Source organism: Helianthus annuus, chromosome 12, assembly GCF_002127325.2.
Source record: "Helianthus annuus cultivar XRQ/B chromosome 12, HanXRQr2.0-SUNRISE, whole genome shotgun sequence".
NCBI lineage: Eukaryota > Viridiplantae > Streptophyta > Magnoliopsida > Asterales > Asteraceae > Helianthus > Helianthus annuus.
In genome coordinates this window covers 9,524,023-9,548,241 of record NC_035444.2, presented here as the reverse complement: position 1 = coordinate 9,548,241, position 24,219 = coordinate 9,524,023, and the positions used below count along the sequence as shown (strand labels likewise).

At 39.3% G+C, this 24,219-nt stretch overlaps 1 protein-coding gene across 1 annotated transcript; it reads left to right on the top strand.

Moving 5' to 3' along the window:
* Window positions 1–2,226: 2,226 nt before the first annotated feature.
* On the top strand, window positions 2,227–4,797 carry LOC110894027 (beta-amyrin 28-monooxygenase). The gene is made up of 3 exons (XM_022141187.2): window positions 2,227–3,220; window positions 3,303–3,490; window positions 4,385–4,797. Exons 1-3 carry the CDS (start codon window positions 2,269–2,271, stop codon window positions 4,682–4,684), a joined length of 1,440 nt encoding a protein of 479 aa, XP_021996879.1. The 5' UTR covers window positions 2,227–2,268; the 3' UTR covers window positions 4,685–4,797.
* Window positions 4,798–24,219: the final 19,422 nt, after the last annotated feature.

Sequence of the window (24,219 nt, the reverse complement as noted above, 5' to 3'; positions counted from 1 at the left end):
GTGGTGAACAGGGGGTGGTGGTGGCGAGTGGTGATGGAGGTGGAACCGGTGGTTGTGGAGGTGATAAGGGTGGGTTGATTTTGAGGGTGGTGGTGGTGGTGGAACCGGTGGTGGTGGTGGTGGTGAAGGGGTGTTTAAAGATAAAAAAATAAAAAAAGAATAAAAAAAGTTTGCCACTTTCAAGTGTCTACACCACTGCCAACACTTTTCACCAAAGTTTAAACTCTTCACACTTGCTGACATGGCACAGTCTGATTGGTCTATTTTAAAGTTTGTCACTTTCACCTGTTTAACCACTCCCTTCACCCTTAATGCATTTTCATTCATTACTTTTTATGTTTTTTTCTCGTCACTGGGTATTACTCTAGAAATGTTCCCCCTATAATGCTTATGGACATAGTAAAAGTGTTATCAAACTTTTTCACGTCCCTATAATGCCAATTAGCTAATAGAAGGGCACCAGTAATTACTCTATTGTTACCTCAGTTTTTTTTTCCTTAAAAGATTCTGTTTGATCATTATCGAAATTGACAAAAAATCATTAAGTGGTTGCATGGTATTCGTGAGGTGGCATGAAAAACGTGGTTAACGCATTCATCGTGAAGTGTGAGTTTTTCCTTACTCAACATAAACACTTAATGCGTTTTTATACACTCAAGAAATAATTTGTTAAAATGCTGAATTAGTTAATCTAATCTATCATTATATTATAGTATAGTATATATTATTAATAAATCATTTTTATCAAAGCAAACATAATATAAATCTTCCTCCAAGGTGTAGTGTAGGGTATCTTACTTGATAAAAAAAAATAATATATAAATCATTGTTCCTTAATAAATTAAACATCAAATCATTTAACGATGAAACCCACATCCAATGGTTAGGACTTAGGACAGTAGAAAGTGGCATATATGCTTCGATTTGACGATGCGAGCTCCTTGTTATTAGATTTCTACATTAGTTCTACGACTTCAGTGGCTTTCCCCACCATCAAATACTGAGTTCGGGCTCAAAGTTCTAGCTTGGTAGATTAATTCTAGCTTAGCAGAGCTGAGAGCTCGTTACTTTAAATTTCAAGAAGAGCTCAAGTTAGCCCTAGCCGGCTATTTTATACACTTTTAAACATGTTACAAAATTATGAATAAATTAAGCATAAAAGTGTATGCATTTTCCTAAAAATTTAGAAATTATATAAAATCTAAAGGACATAAAATTAAGTATAAGTAAATGTATATATACTATTAAATTTATATATATAAAAGAAGGATTAAACAAAAAGGGTTTGAATGATACAAAGAATACAAAGGATTATTAACCATTGATCAAGAATGTCAAGGGTACCATTTCAGCTATGTTTTACTTTAACAATGGATCAACCAAATCCCTTTGCTAGATGCAGATCCAGCAAAGTATATATGATAGATGCTAACGGGTTGGATTAAATTAATTATCACTTTTATGTACACGTATGCCATGTTTCTTTTTTATTTTATCAAAAGCTCTTTGTCTTGCGAAACCTATACAAGCTCGGTATATAAATTAGCCCTGGTTTGAGCTCGCTTAAACTCGACTTATTTTGAGTTGTCATCCATTTATGCATGACTACACGAGTAGCTTACGAGTGGGTCTGAGTTGTTCACACCCTAATGTTAAATAAATCCTTAGACTTCTCCAAAACTTGTTTTTGTCTAAGGGATGTGTTTTATTTCCAACTTCCTGACCAAAATATTGAACGTTTAATCAGTCCATATGAAATATCTTTATTGTGTTATTCAAGTAAGATTAAAATGGAAAACAATCATAATAAGTAATTAGGAGGATAAAACTTCCGAAGAAAAAGGTATACGTTTTGTGTTGTTTTCACCCCACCATCTAGTAACTTCTAACATACTTTGGCCATGCCCTATAATTTGTACGTACGTTGCTTCCGAGCTCATCTAGGTTTTTATAAAGCTCGAGCTCATGCATGAGTAGATTTTCAGACTCGATCTCAGATTGGGTTGACACATCTTTTATTTCTTATAAGTCAATGTTTATTTTGGGTAACTGATTGCACATATGTTTAGTTTGTTATGAGAATTTTACCTGGATATTAACCATTTTGGACTATAGCACATGTTGATTTCAAGGCAAACATGATATCCATTTTACATGCTTTTTGGAATCTTCAACCTGTCACTCCCACACATTGCTCACTCTATATATACTAATAACTTCCTTTTAAAACAAACTAACCAATTCAAAGAAATTAGCAAAACCCTAGAGATGGATATCTTTTATGCATCTCTTCTCTCTCTTTTTGTTCTTCTTGTTTCTTTCTCTCTTCATCTTTTCTTCTACAATTCCAAACCAACCGAAGGCGGGAAACCACTTCCACCCGGTAAAACCGGGTGGCCAGTAATCGGAGAAAGTTTAGAGTTTCTTGCAACCGGATGGAAAGGTCATCCTGAAAAGTTCATATTCGACCGAATGTCGAAATTCTCACCAATAGTGTTTAGAACATCTCTAATGCTAGAGGATGCTGCAGTGTTCTGTGGTGCTCAAGGTAACAAGTTCTTGTTCTCAAACGAAAACAAGCATGTACAAGTATGGTGGCCGGCTTCAGTGAACAAAATTTTTCCTTCATCTGGGAAAGCCTCAAAGAAAGAAGCAGATAAGATGAAGAAAATGCTTCCAACCATTTTCAAGCCTGAAGCGTTACACCGATATGTCCCGGTTATGGACGTTGTGACACGACAACACTTTGCCACTTGGTGGGATGGGAAGGATGAGATTGTGACATATGAGCTCACTAAAAACTTCACCTTCTGGCTTGCATGCAAGATCTTTGTAAGTATTGATGAACCTGAACGGGTGAGATATTTATCTCACCCGTTTAAGGACATTGCTACGGGGATCCTTGCGATCCCCATAGACCTGCCTGGGACGCCATTTCGAAGAGGGATTAATGCTGCTAATTTCATAAGAAAGGAGCTTTTAGACATTGTGAAGCAAAGGAAAATTGATTTGGCTCAAGGGAAAGCAACACCTACCCAAGATATGTTGTCACATATGCTTCTTTTTAGAGATGAAGATGGAAAATCTTTGGAAGATTATGATATTGCTGACAAGATCTTAGGGTTACTAATCGGCGGTCATGACACTGCGAGCTCAGCGTGTGCTTTTATCGTTAAGTATCTTGCCGAATTACCCGAGATCTATAACGGGGTCTACAAAGGTATATAAACTTGTCTTGTCTCTCCTTTCTTGGCTAGATAGAATATTAATATAGATCAATGATTAATAATAAACACCTGTAGAGCAAATGGAAATAGCAAAATCTAAAGCAGCTGGAGAACTCTTGAGCTGGGAGGATTTGTCAAAGATGAAATACTCATGGAATGTTGCATGTGAAGTTCTTAGATTAGCCCCACCACTCCAAGGTGCTTTTAGGGAAGCCATTACTGATTTCATGTACAATGGCTATTCTATTCCCAAGGGCTGGAAGGTAATAAATATACTTTCTAAAATAAGATGCCACTACTCAATCGAGATAGTCAAAGAATTACTCAAAATTTTCATTTCATATTTTGTTCTAAACGTTGCGAGTTAAAATGACACTACTTTCGTGTGTGCTTCAACGTTTTTTTACGTTTGGTTTTACGCTTCGTTCTATATTTTGCGAGTTAACATGACGTAACATGCGTGTGTGGTTCAACGTTTTAATCTCGTTTATTTTTTTTAACCCGTTTGACAGGTCCGTTGCAACGCCCAGGTCCTAAATCGACTTAGTTACTATTTTCTATGTTTTACGTTTCGGTTTAATTTCTCTACATTAACACGCCATAAGTTTAGTGTTGATGGTCGATGACGGTAGTGTGACATTAATTGGTGCTATTTATCACAGTTTTACGCCCCCACAGCAACGCAAGGATACTTAATACTAGTTAAATTTAAAAATGAGGGTAGTATATATACTGTAGCTAAAAAGCTACTGAAATTGTTATATTATAATAATAATAATAAAAAACTTAGTTAACATAATAGAAACTACAATGACTATTCCGGGGGGCGGACCTAGGTGTCTACGTGGGTGGACGGACGCGCCCCTTAAAAAAATAGTGTATTTTTAAGAAAAAATCCGACTGCACCCGTTGAAAATATGTTTGAACCAAACATCCGCACCCTCAACTAATAATTTTTGGGTTCGTCACTGGACTATTCTATCCCCAAGGGTTGAAAGGTAATATTCCACATATAATAAATAAATGGTCATGACACAAGTGACTGAACTTTAAATAATTAATTAAGATGTACCTCTCGTTATTTTAATTGTTTTGTAAATAAGTTTTTCTTAATTAAGCTACCTCTACACTCAACACAATCCATTTTAATTGTTCAGTTGTATTGGAGCGCCAATTCAACCCATAAAAACAATAAGTTCTTCCCAGATCCTCAGAAATTTGATCCGTCAAGATTTGAAGGCCAGGGACCAGCACCATACACATTTGTGCCGTTTGGAGGAGGACCGCGAATGTGTCCAGGAAAAGAGTATGCTCGGCTAGAAATACTTGTGTTCATGCATCATCTTGTAACAAAGTTCAAATGGGAGAAAATCATTCCTGATGAGCAGATAGTCGTCAACCCGATGCCTAGCCCAGCCAAGGGTCTACCCATCCGACTTTACCCGCGTAAAGGTTGAAGATGCAGTCATCATATGGAAGAAATATTTGGGTTTTATGTAATCGAGTTGAATAAATAAAAATTTGATGTTAATGTTTTCGTTTAATTAGTAAATTAATACATATTTGATTCGATGATAATGTTTTTTTTTCTTCTAGTTTAACCACAGAAACACACATATATATAATATGGGCTTCTTAACAAGTGGAAGATTAAAGATAAACACTTCAAAATATTGATGATTAAACTGTGAACAATAAAAGATATTTATTACATCAAACTCTTTGTTTGGAAATTTCCCATTTTGGCAACCGGAGGAAATTTAGTGATATAGAATGATGTGGGCTTGTAGAGTGTTTTTGTTACCATACTTGTACGTTTACTTCTATGATTTTTGTTTATTTTTCCCAGTAAATTTGTAATCTTATAACTTCTTGTTACTTTTTTTTTCGGTTGCGATAATAAAAGAAGTTCTTGTTGCCATTCAAAAAATATATATATGTTTCGAAATTAAACACCTAAATATTCACATAAATTGATAAATTCAAGGATTTATGCGTTTTAACGGTTAAAAATAAAGTAATTTTTTAAAGTAACTTCGTTAAAACACATATCCGACCCAAAAGGGCAAAAGGCCAAACAAAAAACACATCCCCGACCCAAACGGGCAAAAGACAAACAATTACAACATATACAATGGATATTTACACCAATCCTCTCATCTAATATATTTACATGAAGATATATTTTTAGACCATCCAAAACCCCTCGACTTTATCTCCCCTAAAATATCATGCGGATCACGTTTAATCTGATTGGAAATCATCACGTTCCTTCCTTTCCATAGTCACCAGCATGATATAATCCCTAGACCATGAATGATCTTCTTCGCTTTCTTACTCAACTAAGAGAAATTGTGGATGTCCAAAACGTCTTTAAAATCGAATTTGAAAATAGGAGGTATGTTGCACCAAGCACTGAACCCCGACCAAACCCAGTTAGCCACCTTGCACGAGCGCGTGAAAAGATGGTCCACCGTTTCCTCGTAATTATCACAGAAAGGACACATAACCGACGGGATGTTAATGCTCATTTTTCTTAAATTAACTTTCGTAGCTAATCTGTCTAGATTTCCTCTCCTAGCCATAATATTGCATTTACGTGGCACCCATTTACACCATACAAAATTCAGGAGATGGCTATCTCCTCTATTCTCAACCAACGCCTTTTTAACTTCTTTCACCGTAAAACCGTCAGAATCGCCACCATCCCACTTCCAAGAGTCATTATCGTTGGAGAGCGTAACCCGATTTAGAACTTCTATGCACTCTTGCCACTCCCCATGCTCAGCGACCGACTCAAGCTGTCTAGACCAGTTCCAAGAGAAACCGCCATTTTCTTGATCCATAGTAAGTCTCTCCGCCACCCTTCGCGTTTTATACATTTCTAGACAAAACAGATGAGGCCCTCTTTCCATGAACGGAAGATCGCCCACCCATGTGTCAATCCAAAACCGAATCTCAGTCCCATTCCCCACGTTACCCAGAAGCATACGGTTTAAAACCTTCCCATTTATCTTTATTTTGGAAATCAGAGTCACAATGTTTTTCCAACACCCTGAGATTTTTCCGTTAAGCTGGAGAAAGTTCCTTTGATTAATATTATAATGACAGACGCCCACCACTAATATTGTGTAATTCCACCCTATACCTCCAGCCCCATTAAAAGAGATTCGTTAACCTTTTGAGTCTGTTTATACCCAACCCCCATTTTTTTCTTCGGCCAAGTGACCGTATCCCAAGCCACCCAATTCAAACACTGGACCCCGCCCATAAGAATTTTCTCATTTTAGCCTCAGTAATCTTAATTATTCCGCATGGAACCTTATATAATGAAAAATAATAAATAGGGAGAATTTCTAGCACCGAGTTGATCAAAATAATTAAGTCTCCCTCCAATCGAAAGAGTTTTTGCTTTCCAAACCGATAACCTCTTATCGAACACCTCAATTAACGGGTTCCAATTATAAATTGTATTCATATTAGCTCCCACTGGAATACCCAAGTAAGTAAGCGGAATGTTATCAGTTTTACACCCAATTACCTCGTCCATCTCAGCAATATCGGAATCAGTCACACCTAAGTAAGTACCAAGAAACTGCACCTGCAGAAGTTTATCCTCTTTTGTTAATCTCTTGCAACACTTAATACTCGATTCTTGAATGATTTGAAGCCTCACAAGGTCAGAACGGTTTCCACATTATCACAACCATCGTGACATCGGGCGCTGTGGCCAAGGTCGACTACTCGACCGCCGCCAGCCCCTTGGCTCTCCCAGATGCGCGAAAACCCGACCTCCACCCGCCCGGAGGCACGACAGTGGAATAATCGGTAAAACCTCGTCTCCCATCCAAGACGAACTGGTGCCACCCGTATTCTCCCTTATCCTTAATGTCGTAGAAAATAATGGGGATAGACGGATAGTGGGAGTCGAATATGGGTCATAAGTAATACCAAGTCTTTCCACAACCACTCCACCACTACCTCATTGGCAATATTAATTTTATTATCTATTTAATTTTTAATGAATATAAGTTAAATATGAAACACACACGAAAATTAAAAAAGAAAGTAGATGCCTTGAATGGTTGACATGTGTTCATTCATAAATATATTTTATTATATAGTATAGATATATATGTTGTATCATTTATCACTTTATTTGATTTATGTTTTTTTCATTTTTTTGTTTATTTTAAAAAATATATATAGGGTAAATTACAAGATTTGTCGATTATTCTAATACTCATTTTCAGTTGGTGTTCTTTAGCCGCAAAATTGACGAGTTTTATACTTAACGTTTCAAAATTCTACTCGTTATGTCGTTTGGCTTTAACCCAGTTAAAATTTTCTATTAAATCAAGTTACACAAGGGCAGTTTAGTCATTTCACCCACTTATTTATTTGAAGTATTTTAACAAATAAAACAAAAATATATTTAAAAAAAATAAATTTTATATATATAAGAAAACAAACACATTTAACACAACTCTCTCTCTATTTCTCGCTTTTAGCCTTCATCTACCATCACTGGCATCTCCCACCTTCGACCACCACCTTCCACCACCACCTTCGACCACCACAACCATCTGCCAGTACCTCAACCTTCAACCAACCACCTGCCACTGTCACCCACAAGCACCATCGCCACCCTTATCTTTATAGCCGCCACCCACACATCTACCACCAACACCCATCGCCCCCTCCCATAACATCTGCCACCGTCCCCCACCCTCATTGTCAGCGGATCTACACAGAAACCCCAACCTTAACCAAACATCCAACAACCACCATATGCCACCGCAATCATCACCATTGTCACCCACACCACCCGCCACATCCCAACCCCACTATTGGAACCCAAATTCCCTACCATTGTACCCCAACCCTAACCAAACACTCAACCACCACCGTACGCCACCGCCATCATCATCACCCTACGCCATCACCCATCATCACTAAAACTCCAACCCACAACCACCTCCAACGCCAACACTGCCACATCTGAACATCTCCACAACCAAACTAAGCTTTCTTTCTTTCTGTTTGCCATCGCTAGGGTTGAAGGGATGTGGTTTTTTTATGTCTTGGATTCGATGAAACCCCATCTCAGATCGTGTAATATAGAGAGAGAAAGAGGAGTTTCAGATCGTGTGATAAAGAGAGAATAGAGAAAGGGAGGGTTTATTTTATTTATATATATATTTTTTAATTTTTGTACAAAGTTGTCTTTGGATATAATCGATTTACACAATAGTCCCCAAGAAGATAATGAGAAGAATGTCCTCATATGCAAGGTGAAATGAAAAGAATGTCCTCATATGCAAGGCATATGACCATACTTAACCAAAAAAATTCAATTGATTAGAGCCAAATGACATAATGTGCAAGATTTTAAAATATTAAGTACAAAACTCGTCAGTTTTAATGCCAAAGGACACCGCCTAAAAATGGTATTAACATACATGACAAAACGTGTAATTTACCCATATATATAATTATCTCACATATTTTATATTTAGAAACCATGAACTGAATGTTAAGAAACATATGTATATTGGACTTACATGTTAGAACGACCCTCCTATTACAATGTCTAACGATTAAAACTAGCGGGTTCTTGATCCTATCACCTTGTGCCGATTTTCTTAAAACTTTGCTACAAAAAATAAACTATTAAATTTATGCGTCCAATGAAAAAAATTCTAAATCCGTCATTGACACTAATAGTATTTTTAAGGTGCCACATTTTAACCTGATCAACTGACCCGACTGTTAATCGATAAACATGTATAGCACACAGAGGATAAAAAGTGGCTAGGGTTTATTCAATAAAAAGCATTGTTTTCGAATGAAAAGAAAACAAACATTACGTAGCCAGGCTACGGGCTTACTAGCTAACGGGCCAAAGCCCAAAACAAACTAATAAACTAAACTTCCTATATTACACTAACATGCCCCCTCAAACTCACAATGCAACAGTAATGAGCATTGAGAGTTTGTCACATAAGAACCGGAACCGAGATGAGCCTTGGTGAAAATATCCGCAATCTGCAAGGCTGATGGAACAAAAGGAAGCGAAATTGTCCCACGCTGAAGACGTTGACGAGTAAAATGACAATCAATCTCAATATGTTTTGTCCGCTCATGAAAAACCGAATTCTTTGCAATTTGCATAGCACTTTTGTTATCACAATGTAGAGGAGTAGGCTGAGAAATGTTAATTCCCATATCTGCAAGAAGCCAACGTAACCAAACGATCTCACATGTAGTCACGGCCATAGCACGATATTCAGCCTCAGTAGAAGATCTAGAAACAACATCTTGTTTCTTACTTTTCCATGAGATTAGCGAATCTCTAAGGAAAACACAGAAACCAGTGGTGGATTTACGATAATTAGGAACACTATCCCAATCAGCATCACTATAGGCACGCAACTCAAGAGAAAATGTCGAAGGAAAAAGGAGACTCTGAAACTAAGTCCCACGGAGATATCTCAGAATACAAAGAACAGCTCCCCAGTGAACAGAAGTAGGAGCAGTAACGAATTGACTAACCACATGAACTACATGAGCTATATCATGGCGAGTAACTGTAACATAAACCAAACTGCCTGCAATAGTACGATATAGGCTCGGATCAGATAAAGGAACACCATCAGTAGGAGAATACCGTGCATTGGTTTCAAGAGGAGTGTCTACATTTTTATTATCAGTAAGCCTTGCCCGCTGAAACAAATCGGAAATATACTTTGTCTGAGAAAGGAGGTATCCTTTGTCACACCCCCAAAGTCCACACACGGAGTACTACCGCTTGGGAGCGCGACTGACCAGGATCAAGCCACCAATCATATTGAACATGTAATTAATATCAAGTAAAATAAATGCAAACCAATCATTCAATAGGATAGGTGTTCAAAACATAATTATAGTTTCAAAGTGTAGCGGAAGCATAAGTATGAAAACCCAATATAACATAAGTTCAAATGTTTAAATGTTTTAACATGGCATCCACGATCCATGCTCCACAACGACCTCCCTGTGCAAGCTCCATATGTACCTAAGGTCCTGCAAGGCATGCAGCAGAGAGTCAACAACTAGTTGAGCGAGTTCACAGTTTATAGTTCAGTAATTGTAATAGTATAGTAAGCCTTGTGTTCGTTCATTAAGTCATGTATCGTATTAGTTCGTATCGCGGCCCTCTAGGCATGTATGCGAAGATTAAGGAAAGTTCTCAAGTATTCTAGACTAGGTATATTTGTATCGCGGCCACCCGGCACCTGTGCGAAGTTTTGTGTATAGTTCGCAGCCTTCCTAGGCATGTGTGCGAAGATTAGTCATATTATCGCAGCCAACCCCGGCGTGTATGCGAAGATCAGTTCTATTAGTATCACTAGTCTAGTAGTATCTTATCAATAGCCTTCCTCACCCGAGGATCATGTCACTAATTTCCATTATCCAGGTAAGTACAAGTAAATAATCAAATCCCATTCCCACCCTGGGAACCCCATGCCTTGGCTGTGTGAACTCACCTTGGTTTGCTCGGTATGTTATTGCTTCTAGAGTTAAATAAATGTCTAAGTCCGTTACACAAGACCTAGGCACATTGCACATGATTCGATGTAAGTGTTTAAAATCAATTAGGGTTTACAAGTCTTGGTGTTCAATCGACTGTATGTGATAATTGATTACATACTGATCTGACATGGTTTGCACATAAATACAGTAATATACAGCAATTACAGCGACATATGGTATCATATCATGCAGAACAGAACACAGTACATGCTGTTATTGTATCATGCAGTATACAGATAGTAAACTCAGATAATAATAGCATTAACACAAGTCATACTAAGCATCATTGCACGAAATTCGGACTAGTGCATGTCTTTCAAGAAGGTCGGACTCATATTACAAGTTAGCACATTCAGGCAAAGCTCATCAAAGAAAAATCGGACATCCCATGATTTATTAAAACTCGGACAGGGGTTACTCCCCCCCCCCCCACAAACTCGGACCAAGGCCTTAGAGCCCTAAACTCGGACCAAGGGATGTTTCCCTTCACAAAAGTCGGACTAAAGGGTGGGGGAAGCTTCCTTACCTTAAAACTCGGACAGGTGGGGGTTCATAAGGTCGGACAAGGAGTTTCCTCATGAAACTCGGACCCTCTATCCTTTGAAACTCGGACACACACAAACACATCAAGAAATTCGGACCCTTTGCTTATATTCAAAAATTCGGACCATGTCCCTTGTCATTCAGAAAAGTCGGACTAGTATTTCATGATATAAAAGTCGGACTAGATACAAGCAGAAACTCGGGTCCTGTCTAGGGTTTTAAAGGTCGGACTTATTATATGTTAATAAAGTTCGGACATCCTGTGTTCTTTATTAAACTCAGACTATTGAATAGCACAAAACTCTGACCTAATCCACAGACTATCAACATACGTATTAATCAAGTTCAATCTAACAGTTACGTTCTCAAGATTCAGAAAACCCTAATTTCTTTGCATCTGTACAACAGTAATCCAATTATCAAACCAATCATTCGACAAATCATTATCTTAATCATCATACAATCGATTATACGACTAATCAACATTCATTATCACAATAGTCAGAATCCAAATCAATAATCACAGAACATCATACGAAGAACTAGGGTTTACAAGGATTACAAGAATCAAGAATTGATAACAATCAAATAATCAACAAACAATTACCTTGGATTGATTCTAGAGAAAGAGAGGAAATCAAGAGTGACGAATATCTTGTGCCAATGATGATGGTGATGATTGCCAGAGAGAACCAAAGAAAGTGAAAGTACGTGTTTTGGTTTTGTGTGAGGTTTAGTGAATGATTAGGGTTAAAATGATTAGAGTTTCACTAATTCCTCCATACATCCCTAAGTATCATATTTTACAATAGTACACCATCTCAAACAATTTCACAGTTTCACCACCAAGTTCATACATTTGACAAATCTTTCGTAATTAACACATAACCATGCTCAAATACAATATACTTAACTGAATCAAAACGTTACAGCTTCACAGCAAATTAATTGTGCAAGTAAACGATTAAACAAACAGTGAATGTGCAATAAATGCGAAATTGGAATCTTGGAAACTCGAGTTGTCACATTATCCCCAACTTGAAAGAAATTTCGTGCCGAAATTTAGCATGTGGTTACTGAGGAAGCTAGGTAAGTTATATCGTTTACTGGTTTTCCTGGGGTGTCACATCATCCCCCCGTTGATTTGGAATTTCGTCCCGAAATTCTGCAGTAGTAGCTTCAGCCTCAGTAGTGGTTGCACGATTTTCGAATAACTGGGGATACTTGAGTTCCATTTGATCTTCTCGTTCCCAGGTGTACTCTGGGCCATGACGGGAGTTCCAACGAACTCGTACAAGAGGTATTCTAGTGTTCTTGAGGACCTTGACATCCCGGTCCGTGATTTCAACTGGTTCCTCGACGAACTGCAACCGCTCGTCGATAGTGAGTTCCTTAAAAGGAACTATGAGGGTCTCATCTGACAGACACTTCTTCAGACTCGACACGTGGAATACGTTGTGAACTGCACCGAGTTCAGCTGGTAGGTTTAGTCTGTAGGCAACTTTGCCTATTCTTTTAGTGATTTCGAACGGTCCAACGTACCGTGGATTGAGCTTGCCCCGTTTACCAAATCGAACCACACCCTTCCAGTGTGAGACTTTGAGTAGTACTCGATCCCCAACTTGGAATTCGAGCGGTTTTCTGCGTTTGTCAGCGTAGCTTTTCTGGCGATCACGAGCTGCCGCCATGCGTTGTCGTATCTGTGCAATTCGTTCAGTAGCGTCAACTACCATTTCCGGACCTGTAATCTAACTATCCCCCACCTCTGCCCAACAGAGAGGTGACCGACATTTACGTCCGTACAATGCCTCGAATGGAGCGGCTTGTATGCTGGTGTGGTAACTGTTGTTGTACGAGAACTCCACTAAAGGGAGGTGTTTTTCCCAGCTGTTGCCGAAATCAATAACACATGCCCGAAGCATATCTTCTAAGGTTTGAATCGTGCGCTCAGACTGCCCATCCGTCTGAGGGTGATAAGCTGTGCTCATGTCTAACCGAGAGCCAAAAGCTTAATGCATTGCTTGCCATAGTTCTGAAGTGAATCGTGCATCCCGATCCGAAATAATAGAGGTTGGCACTCCGTGCCTCGAAACAACTTCTTTCAAGTAGACGTCTGCTAAGGTAGAAAACTTATCCGTTTCTTTGATAGCCAAGAAATGAGCAGACTTTGTGAGTCGATCTACGATCACCCAAATAGTATCATTCCCACGCTGGGATCTAGGCAGGCCAGTAACAAAATCCATGGAAATTTCCTCCCATTTCCACTGTGGTATCCTGGGTTGCTGAAGTAGGCCTGAGGGTTTCTTGTACTCTGTCTTGACTCTCGCACAAGTCAAACATTTGCCGACGTAAGTTGCTATGAGAGCTTTCATGCTTGGCCACCAGTATGTAGTTCTAAGATCGTGGTACATTTTATCTGAGCCTGGATGTACCGAGTAGCGAGACTTATGAGCTTCATCCATCACAAGTTCTCGTAAACCGCCGTATAGTGGTACCCAAATACGCCCTGTTACATAGTAGGCGCCGTCTTCCTTTTGTTCTAATCGTTGCCTTGAGCCGCGTAAGGCTTCAGCCCTGACGTTTTCTGGTTTCAATGCTTCCACCTGAGCATCTCGTATCTGTGCAGGAAGATCAGACTGAATAGTGAGCTGCAAAGCTCGTACACGCCTAGGTAGAGTGTCTTTTCTACTGAGAGCGTCAGCCACAACATTGGCTTTGCCTGGATGGTACTTGATGGCGCATTCGTAATCATTAAGTAACTCGACCCATCGTCGTTGACACATGTTCAATTCCTTCTGCTTGAAGATATGCTCGAGACTCCTGTGATCGGTGTAAATAGTGCACTTGGTACCGTACAGGCAGTGTCGCCATATCTTAAGCGCAAAAACAACAGCACCCAGCTCTAAATTGTGCGTCATATAATTCCGTTCATGAACTTTGACTTGCCGCGAAGCGTAGGCAATAACTTTATCTCGCTGCATCAATACACAACCAAGCCCCTGTATCGATGCGTCACAATAGACCACAAAATCATCCGTGCCCTCTGGCAATGAAAGAATAGGTGCGCTGCAAAGCCTATCCTTTAGGTACTGAAAAGCCGTTTCTTGTGTATTACCCCAATGATAGGTAACACCTTTCTGTGTCAACATTGTAAGCGGCTGTGCGATCTTGGAGAAGTCTTTAATGAACCGTCTGTAGTACCCCGCCAAACCCAAGAATTGGCGTATTTCCGTTGGTGTACGCGGTGCAGGCCAGTTCCTGATCGAATCTACCTTGGATGGATCAACATGAATCCCATCCCTGTTCACCACATGGCCTAAGAAGTGGACTTCACGAAGACAGAAGTCGCATTTTGAAAACTTGGCGTACAGTTGTTCCTTTCGAAGAAGTTCCAAGATAAGACGTAAGTGCTGCTCGTGTTCCTCCTGACTCTTGGAGTAGATCAGGATGTCGTCGATGAATACAATGACGAACTTGTCTAGATAAGGTTTGCACACCCTGTTCATAAGATCCATGAAAACTGCAGGTGCGTTCGTAAGCCCAAATGGCATGACTAGAAACTCGTAATGGCCGTAGCGAGTTCTGAATGCTGTCTTGGAGACGTCCTCATCCCGGACTCTCAGCTGATGATAACCAGACCTTAGATCAATCTTGGAGTAGTAACTCGACCCTTGCAACTGGTCGAATAAGTCGTCGATACGAGGAAGAGGATAACGGTTCTTCACTGTGACCTTGTTCAGTTCGCGGTAATCGATGCACATCCTAAAAGTGTCATCCTTCTTTTTCACAAAAAGTACTGGAGCTCCCCAAGGCGAAGAGCTTGGACGAATGAAGCCCTTATCCAAGAGCTCTTGTAGTTGCTTAGACAGTTCTTCCAGTTCAGTTGGAGCCAAACGATACCGTGCGCGAGCTATAGGTGCTGCTCCTGGAGCTAGCTCGACTTGAAATTCGACCTAACGATGAGGCGGTAGACCAGGTAAATCTTCAGGAAACACTTGAGGAAAGTCACGTACAACAGGAATATCCTCTATCCTTTTCTCTTTCGTCGATGCATCAGTAACTAGTGCCAAAATGGCAGTGTGGCCCTTTCGTAAACATTTCTGAGCCTTCAAGAAAGAGATGATGCCAACCACAGCACCACTCTTGTCGCCTTGAACTTCGAGAGGTTCTTTCCCCGAACGAGGAATACGAATAATCTTCTCCTTACATAAGATCTCTGCTTGCTGCTTGGATAACCAATCCATGCCGATGACGATGTCAAAACTACCCAGAACTATAGGAATGAGGTCGATAGAGAAAGCTTGACCAGCGAGGATAAGATTACAACCCTGAACTATATGTGTGGCCTCTAGACTTTTACCATTAGCTAACTCTACGACATGTTTGGTGTTTAGGGGAGTTGGTGCACGTTTTAACATTTGGCTAACATTCAAAGACACATAACTTGTATCCGCACCCGAATCAAACAATACAGTAACATAAAAGTCGTCAAGAAGAAACTTACCCATGACTACGTTGGGATCATTTCTGGCATCACCCTGCCCCAACACAAATGCACGACCCCTTGCTTCGTTGTCGTTATTGTTCCCACCGTTGTTGTTGTTGCCATTGCCCTGATTGTTGTTATTGTTGCGATTCTGGTTCTGGTTTAACTGGGGGCAATCACGCTTGAAATGACCTTCAGCCCCACACTGAAAACATCCCCTGTTGCCCCGTTGTTGCTGCTGCTGATGCTGGTTCTGTGGAGCTGGTGGTGGGTGTTGCTGATTCTGATTTGCAGGTCGCGAACTCCTGCAGTCTTTAGCTTCATGCCCTATCTTGAGACATCTCTGACAACGCTCCTTACGACACCATGTCCCTTGTCATTCAGAAAAGTCGGACTAGTATTTCATGATATAAAAGTCGGACTAGATACAAGCAGAAACTCGGATCCTGTCTAGGGTTTTAAAGGTCGGACTTATGGCTTTCATACAAATAATTCGGACACTATGTATATGTTAATAAAGTTCGGACATCCTGTGTTCTTTATAAAACTCAGACTATTGAATATCACAAAACTCTGACCTAATCCACAGACTATCAACATACGTATTAATCAAGTTCAATCTAACAGTTACGTTCTCAAGATTCAGAAAACCCTAATTTCTTTGCATCTGTACAACAGTAATCCAATTATCAAACCAATCATTCAACAAATCATTATCTTAATCATCATACAATCGATTATACGACTAATCAACATTCATTATCACAATAGTCAGAATCCAAATCAATAATCATAGAATATCATACGAAGAACTAGGGTTTACAAGGATTACAAGAATCAAGAATTGATAACAATCAAATAATCAACAAACAATTACCTTTGATTGATTCTAGAGAAAGAGAGGAAATCAAGAGTGATGAATATCTTGTGCCAATGATGATGGTGATGATTGCCAGAGAGAACCAAAGAAAGTGAAAGTACGTGTTTTGGTTTTGTGTGAGGTTTAGTGAATGATTAGGGTTAAAATGATTAGAGTTTCACTAATTCCTCCATACATCCCTAAGTATCATATTTTACAATAGTACACCATCTCAAACAATTTCACAGTTTCACCACCAAGTTCATACATTTGACAAATCTTTCGTAATTAACACATAACCATGCTCAAATACAATATACTTACTGAATCAAAACGTTACAGTTTCACAGCAAATTAATTGTGCAAGTAAACGATTAAACAAACAGTGAATGTGCAATAAATGCGAAATTGGAATCTTGGAAACTCGAGTTGTCACATCCTTTCTGAGAAAGTGCCGCCTCAATACCCAAAAAATATCGTAACATGCCCAAATCCTTCATAGCAAAACGGAGAGCTAAATCATGCTTTGGGGACTCAATACCTTCATAATCATCTCCTGTAATAATCATATCGTCCACATATAGAGACAGAAGAATGCGTCTGGCACTCGTACATCGAGTAAATAATGCTGAATCGTGATTACTAGGAACAAAACCAAGGGAAGTAATAATTGTAGAGAATTTCTTAAACCAGGCACGAGGGGCCTGTTTGAGGCCATATAGAGCTTTCCGAAGCTGACAAACTTCACCGGGCTAATGAGCAATTCCCGGGGGAGGAGTCATGTAGACCTCCTCATGGAGATCACCATTCAGAAAGGCATTCTTGACATCCATTTAACAAATCTTCCATTGACGTACAGATGCAACAACTATCAGAGTACGAACTGTAGTCATTTTTTGTCACAGCCCTCGATCCCTGATTCCCGGGAACAGGCGGCCGCTAGCCAGTTTCGGTGGTATCGCGTTGTTAATCAATTTGGCAGGACCGTAGTTATGAAATATTTAATCAGAGTAAAATACCACATTTTCATAACATTAAACACATGGGTAAAACCCAAGTTTTCAGTACACACATTTCATAGGAATAAATCCTATTTTATTTAATAAAAAATCTGTTTTATTCTTAGGTAACTTTATTGCCACTTTTCCAAGCATTCAGTGCTGTCCAGCTGGCTTCTATTTGGCTTTCACATATTGTTACCTGAAACGCGTTTTTAAAAATATTTTGTCAATGGGAAATACTGGTGAGTGAATCCCATTTTAATCAAGTTTAAATAAAAAGTCACAGTGAACGGCATTCCAACGACTACGTCAGGCAGAACCACGACAGCCGTTATGGAACCCTAGATCAATCGAGCAGAGTATCTAATACGTCTCCAGGAGTTATAATACTTACATCGTAGCAGAACCTCGCTATTTAGGGGGGTATAATACCCGAGTATTATAACTTTCCTACAGAATTTGTGATTTGAGATTGAATTGTGAGCGAACGGAAATGAAATCTGATGCGTTATATTTATAGTGCTGATACTGGACTTTCTCGCGGCCCACGTAAAGGTAAGCAAAGGCTTACGCGGCCCGCGTCGTAGGGGGTTTAGGCCGTAGCTGGTCCGGGTCACCACCTAGGTTCAACACGCAGGGGACACGTGTCAGCACCAGGTTCTGCCGCGTTCTTGATTTCTCGCGGCCCGCGTTAACTAACTTAAACACTTACGCGGCCCGCGTTAACTAACTTAAACACTTACGCGGCCCGCTTGAACTAAAGGTATCAGGTTCAACCCTAATACCGCCCGCGTGAATGGTTGGGGTGGGTCTACGCGGCCCGCCTCAACTTCATATTTCTTGTTTTTATTTTATTTTTAATGTTATGATGTATTTTGAGCTCGGTTTTCACATACGGGATGTAATATAAGACATATTGGGACATTTTAAGATATACTAGGGTGTCGGAAAAATTATTAAGGGTGTCGGTTCACGTTAGGGTTGTTATATCCTTCCCACCTTGTTTTAGAGCTCGTCCTCGAGATCTACTGGAACAAATATGGATATTTCCTTTCCATTTCTGATTCAAGCTCCCATGTGTATTCAGGTCCTCTTTTGGAGTCCTACTTTACTTTGACCAGAACTAATCTCTTATGCTTGAGGTTCTTGATTTTCCTGTCTTCAATCTGTAGAGGCCTCTCTACAAACTTGAGTTGCTCATTTACCTCTATATCTTTAAGAGGTACTACAAGTGATTCGTCGGATAAGTATTTCTTGAGATTAGATACATGAAATACATCATGTATCCCTGCCATTTCCTCTGGCAGTTGTAGCTGATAGGCTACAGGTCCTATTCTTCTAATAATTTCAAAAGGTCCAATATACCTGGGACTTAGCTTTCCCCTTTTGATGAATCTTACCACTCCTTTCCGATGAGAGACTTTTAACAATACCTTGTCACCTACCTGGAATTCTAACGGCTTACGTCTGTTATTAGCGTAGCTCTTCTGTCGATCACGTGCTGCTTTTAGTCGTTCCTTGACTTGAATGATCTTATCAGTTGTTTCTTGCACTATCTCAGGTCCAGATAGTTGCTTTTCCCTAATTTCTGCCCCACAAACTGGGGTTCTGCACTTTCGTCCATAAAGTGCTTCGAATGGTGCAGCATTGATACTTGTGTGATAACTGTTATTATAAGAAAATTCTATCAAAGGTAAGTGATCATCCCAATTACCTCAAAAATCAATTACACAAGCTCTAAGCATGTCCTCCATGGTCTGAATTGTCCTTTCACTTTGCCCGTCCGTTTGAGGATGATAAGCGGTGCTTAGATTCAGCTTGGTTCCCATCGCTTTTTGGAAACTTGACCAAAAATGAGAGGTAAAACGGCTATCCCTATCAGAAACAATTGATAAAGGTATTCCATGTAATGAAACAATTTCATTTACATACAATTTGGCTAATTGTTCCATACTAAAAGTTTCCTTCATTGGTAAGAAATGAGCTAACTTGGTTAGCCTATCTACAATCACCCAGATTGTATCATTACCTTTTCTTGTTTTGGGTAATTTGGTAACAAAATCCATTGTTATCAATTTCCATTTCCAAACTGGCATTTCTAACTGTTGCAATAAACCTGCGGGTTTTTGATGTTCAGCTTTTACTTGTGAGCAAGTTAAACATTTAGAAACATAAGCTGCTATGTCCTTTTTCATGTCTATCCACCAGAAATTTTTCCTTAAATCCTGGTACATTTTATCACTTCCTGGATGCATCGTATATTTAGATTTATGGGCTTCTTCTAATATATGGTGGCGTAGGTTTCCTAACTTAGGTATCCACATTCTCTTTTTATGGAATCTCCAAATTCTATCTGTTCCTTCTTCTAATTCTTTAATCATTCCTTTTAATTTTTCAGTATCTTCCTTGATTACTGATTCTTGTGCTTTTCTAATCTGATCGTTTAAATCTACTTGTAGATTTAATTTAAGAGAACGTACCCTTTTTGGCTTTTCGTGATATTTTCGACTTAAAGCATCTGCCACTACATTGGCTTTTCCTACATGATACTGGATATCACAATCATAATCACTAAGCATTTCCATCCAACGTCTTTGTCTCATATTTAACTCTTTTTGCCCAAAAACATATAAAGCTCTTATGATCTGTGAATATGGTAAACTTACTACCATAAAGATAATGTCTCCAAATCTTAATGGCAAAAATTATAGCTCCTAATTCCAAATCATGGGTTGAACAATTCTCTTCATGATTCTTAAGCTGTCTAGATGCGTAAGCTATAACCTTTTGACGTTGCATCAACACACATCCGTAACCTAACTTAGAAGCGTCACAATAGACTACGAAGTCTTCAGTTCCTTCTGGTAATGCTAGTATGGGTGCATGGGTCAATCTTTGCTTAAGGATTCTAAAGGCTTCTTCTTGTTTTGGTCTCCATTCAAACTTAACAGATTTACAGGTTAACTTAGTTAAAGGAATGGCTATTCTAGAAAAATCTCGAATAAATCTTCTATAATAACCGGCCAATCCTAAGAAACTTCTAGCCTCGGTTGGTGACTCAGGGGTTTTCCATTTAGTAATTGCCTCGATCTTTGTTGGATCCGCATGGATTCCTTCATGATTCACTAAATGTCCAAGAAATTGTACCTGTTCTAACCAAAACTCGCACTTTGAAAACTTAGCGTAAAGCTTTTTCTTTCTTAATAAACTTAAAAGTAAGTGCAAGTGCTTTGCATGCTCTTCTTTGCTCTTAGAGTAAATTAGAATGTCAGCTATGAAGACAATTATGAATTTATCCAAATATGGCTTACATATTCGGTTCATCATGTCCATAAATGCAGCTGGGGCATTGGTTAAACCAAATGGCATGACAGTAAATTCATAATGACCATACCTTGTTCTGAATGCGGTTTTGGGAATGTCCTCTTCCTGTACCTTTAATTGATGATATCCTGACCTTAAATCGATTTTAGAGAAAAATCGAGCTCCTTGAAGTTGATCAAACAGATCATCGATCCTCGGTAATGGATACCGATTCTTAATCGTGACTTTGTTCAATTCACGGTAGTCAATGCACATACGCATTGATCCGTCCTTCTTTTTAACAAACAATATCGGTGCTCCCCATGGCGATGAGCTTGGCTGTATGAATCATTTCTCCAATAATTCGTCTAATTGTTTCTTCAGTTCCTGCATTTCAGCCGGTGCCAAACGGTAAGGTGCTTTGGCAATCGGTGTTGTTCCTGGTAGTAGATGGATTCTGAATTCGACTTCCCTGTCTGGCGGTAGTCCTGGTAATTCCTCTGGGAAGACATCTGAAAACTGGGACACTACTGGAATGTCTTTTAGTTCTTTTCCTTTAGTGTTAGTGATTATAGAGATCAAATACACTATAGATCCTTTTTCTTATATAACTTGCAGTTTTCATCACAGAGATGAATTTAGTGGATCTAGATGTTTTATCTCCTTTAATTGTGATCTTGTCACCCTTTGGTGAATTTACTTGAATTGACTGTTGATCACATAAAATACTGGCTTTATTGGCTATTAACCAATCCATTCCTAATACAACATCGAATCCAGTTAGATTCATTGGGTAAAGGTTTGCAATAAATTTTTGATTAAAAATTTCTATTCTTGCTCCCTGCAAGATTTCAGAAATCCTAACGGTTTTTCCATTTGCTGTCTCTACTAGACATTCTTGTTGTAGTTTAGTTAATGATTGATTCAGAAGTTTGCAAAACGAAGTATTAATAAAACTTTGGTTTGCACAAGAGTCAAATAATACTTTAGCAAAAATATCATTAACTAAAAACGTACCAGCTATGACGTCTGGAATCATCTTGGCTTCATCTGCAGTTAGAACGAATGCTCTAGCCTTTTTAGGGTTCTTGTTGTTTGCAGTTGGAGCTAACTTCGGGCAGTTTGGCTTGATATGACCTTTTTCTCCACAGTTGAAGCACATTCCATTGGTTGGTTTCCTTCTGAAGGTTTCTTCCTTATGTCCTGGTGCTTTGCAGAAATTGCAGTAAGTAGAGCATCTTCCAGAATGCTTCTTTCTGCAGGTTTTACAGTATGGTGCAGAAGTAGAACCTATGTTCCTACGGTTGGAATTCCCAGAACGGAATTCTTGACTAAGTCTTTGGGATAGGTTTCTCCTCTGGTCTTCTTCTCTAGTACGCACCAGTTCATCAGTTAAGGTATTGGCTAGTTCTACTGCTTCTTCTATGGTTTGGGGTCTAGCTGCCTTGACTACATGCCTAATTTCTCCAATTAATCCCAGATGTAACGGGAGATTAACACCGGTTCAGGTGATGCAAGGGTTGGTACTATCCTAGCATATTCAAAGAATGTGGTAGTTTAACCCTTACTATCTACTCCGGTCATTCTAAGGTTCAGAAACTTATTTGCTATCTGTTCTTTTTCATTGGGAGGGCAGAATTTCCTTTCTACCATGTTTTTAAATTCCTCCCATTTCATGTTATACACTCTATCACTTCCCCTTGACTGGAGGATAGTGTTCCACCATTCTAGGGCTGCATTCTTAAACAAATTAGAAGCAAACATTATCTTACCTTCCTCATCACATTTGCTTATTTTCGGAACAGCCTCAGTCTTCTCTATCCAGCGTAGAGCTGCAATGGGTCCTTTAATTGCCCGAGAATTCTATTGGTTTGCTGGACCAGAATTCTTTATAAGAACAACCATATGGCATGGTTCTTCTTCTTTTAGGAATGGGCGCTTGAAGCACGGGTCCATTGTTCACGTTGTGTTCTGGTTCAGTTGGTCGCTTACTGTTATGCTTACTTTTATTATTCGCTTCTTGAACCGTTTGAATAATAAATGGCATTGCATCTATAATTCCTTGTGCCACTATATGTTGAACGACACTATTATCCATTTGGTTTCCATTGTTGTTCGGATTCTCGTTATTCAGATTATTGTTATTTGAGTGGTTGTCGTTCTGAATATTATCATTCTGGTTTTCCTGATTCACTTCGTTATCCATCTGAATTTTAAACATTTACCAAATATTAATATCACAAATAATATTTGAAAATAGCCAATCACATGACAAGCACTTTTGGTCAAAAGCGTCGAGCATTGCGACTTTTACTCTATTCATATATTATGCATCTATTACACACCAGTACTGAAATTAAAATTACAATACCGACTGAAATGTAAAGCTACAATAGTAGTAGTATGCATCCGTAGTTTTTTTTTCTAACACATACACACATATTATATTATTATTATTATTTCTACCGTTCCTGTCATCACATTCACTGATATGGATTCATCCAAAAATCCATATTGCGCTCGTCGTATTTCCATACGAGACGCTCTCCCATCTGTCTCATTCTCTCACTGCTTTCTAAAATTTCCTCACCGAAGGTCCTAAGTTCTTGTATGTTTTCTGCACTCATTGGGGGTGCAGGTTCTAGGACTGGGTTTGGAATCTGGGGTGCGGGTTCCTGGTACGGGGCCTGGTATGAGTAGGGATTCTTTAAGATCTCCCTAATGTATGTATCATTAACGTAATAGGGATCTTGAGGATCTAACCCTGGGTAGGCTCCTAGATTGCGCATTGGCACATTTTCCTGTATCGGGTTTTGTTGCACATAGTCCCTAACATCGTCCCACCAGGGGTCGTAATTGTTTGGGTCTAGGGGATTTGGTGCAAGTACCCTAGGTATCTCCTTCGGGTTGTAATCAGGCATTTCTACTTGATTTCCAAGGTTTTCTATTTCCATGGGTTGATCAGGAATTGGTGGTTGTGGTTGGGGTGCTAGCATTTGTTCCAGGTTTGGGTCAGCTGCAGTGGTTGCTAAAATATGGATATTGGCTATACCCCTATTGAGCATATCCTGGGCATAAGCATCGGTTTCTCTTTTAGCTGCGGCTAACACTCGCTGTTCCTGCAACTTTTTCATACGTTTCCTACGCTCGTGTGCTCCCTTACTGAACCATCCCCTCTTTTTCTGAGGAAATGGCTCTTCAGGTTGAGCCTTAAACACAAAGATT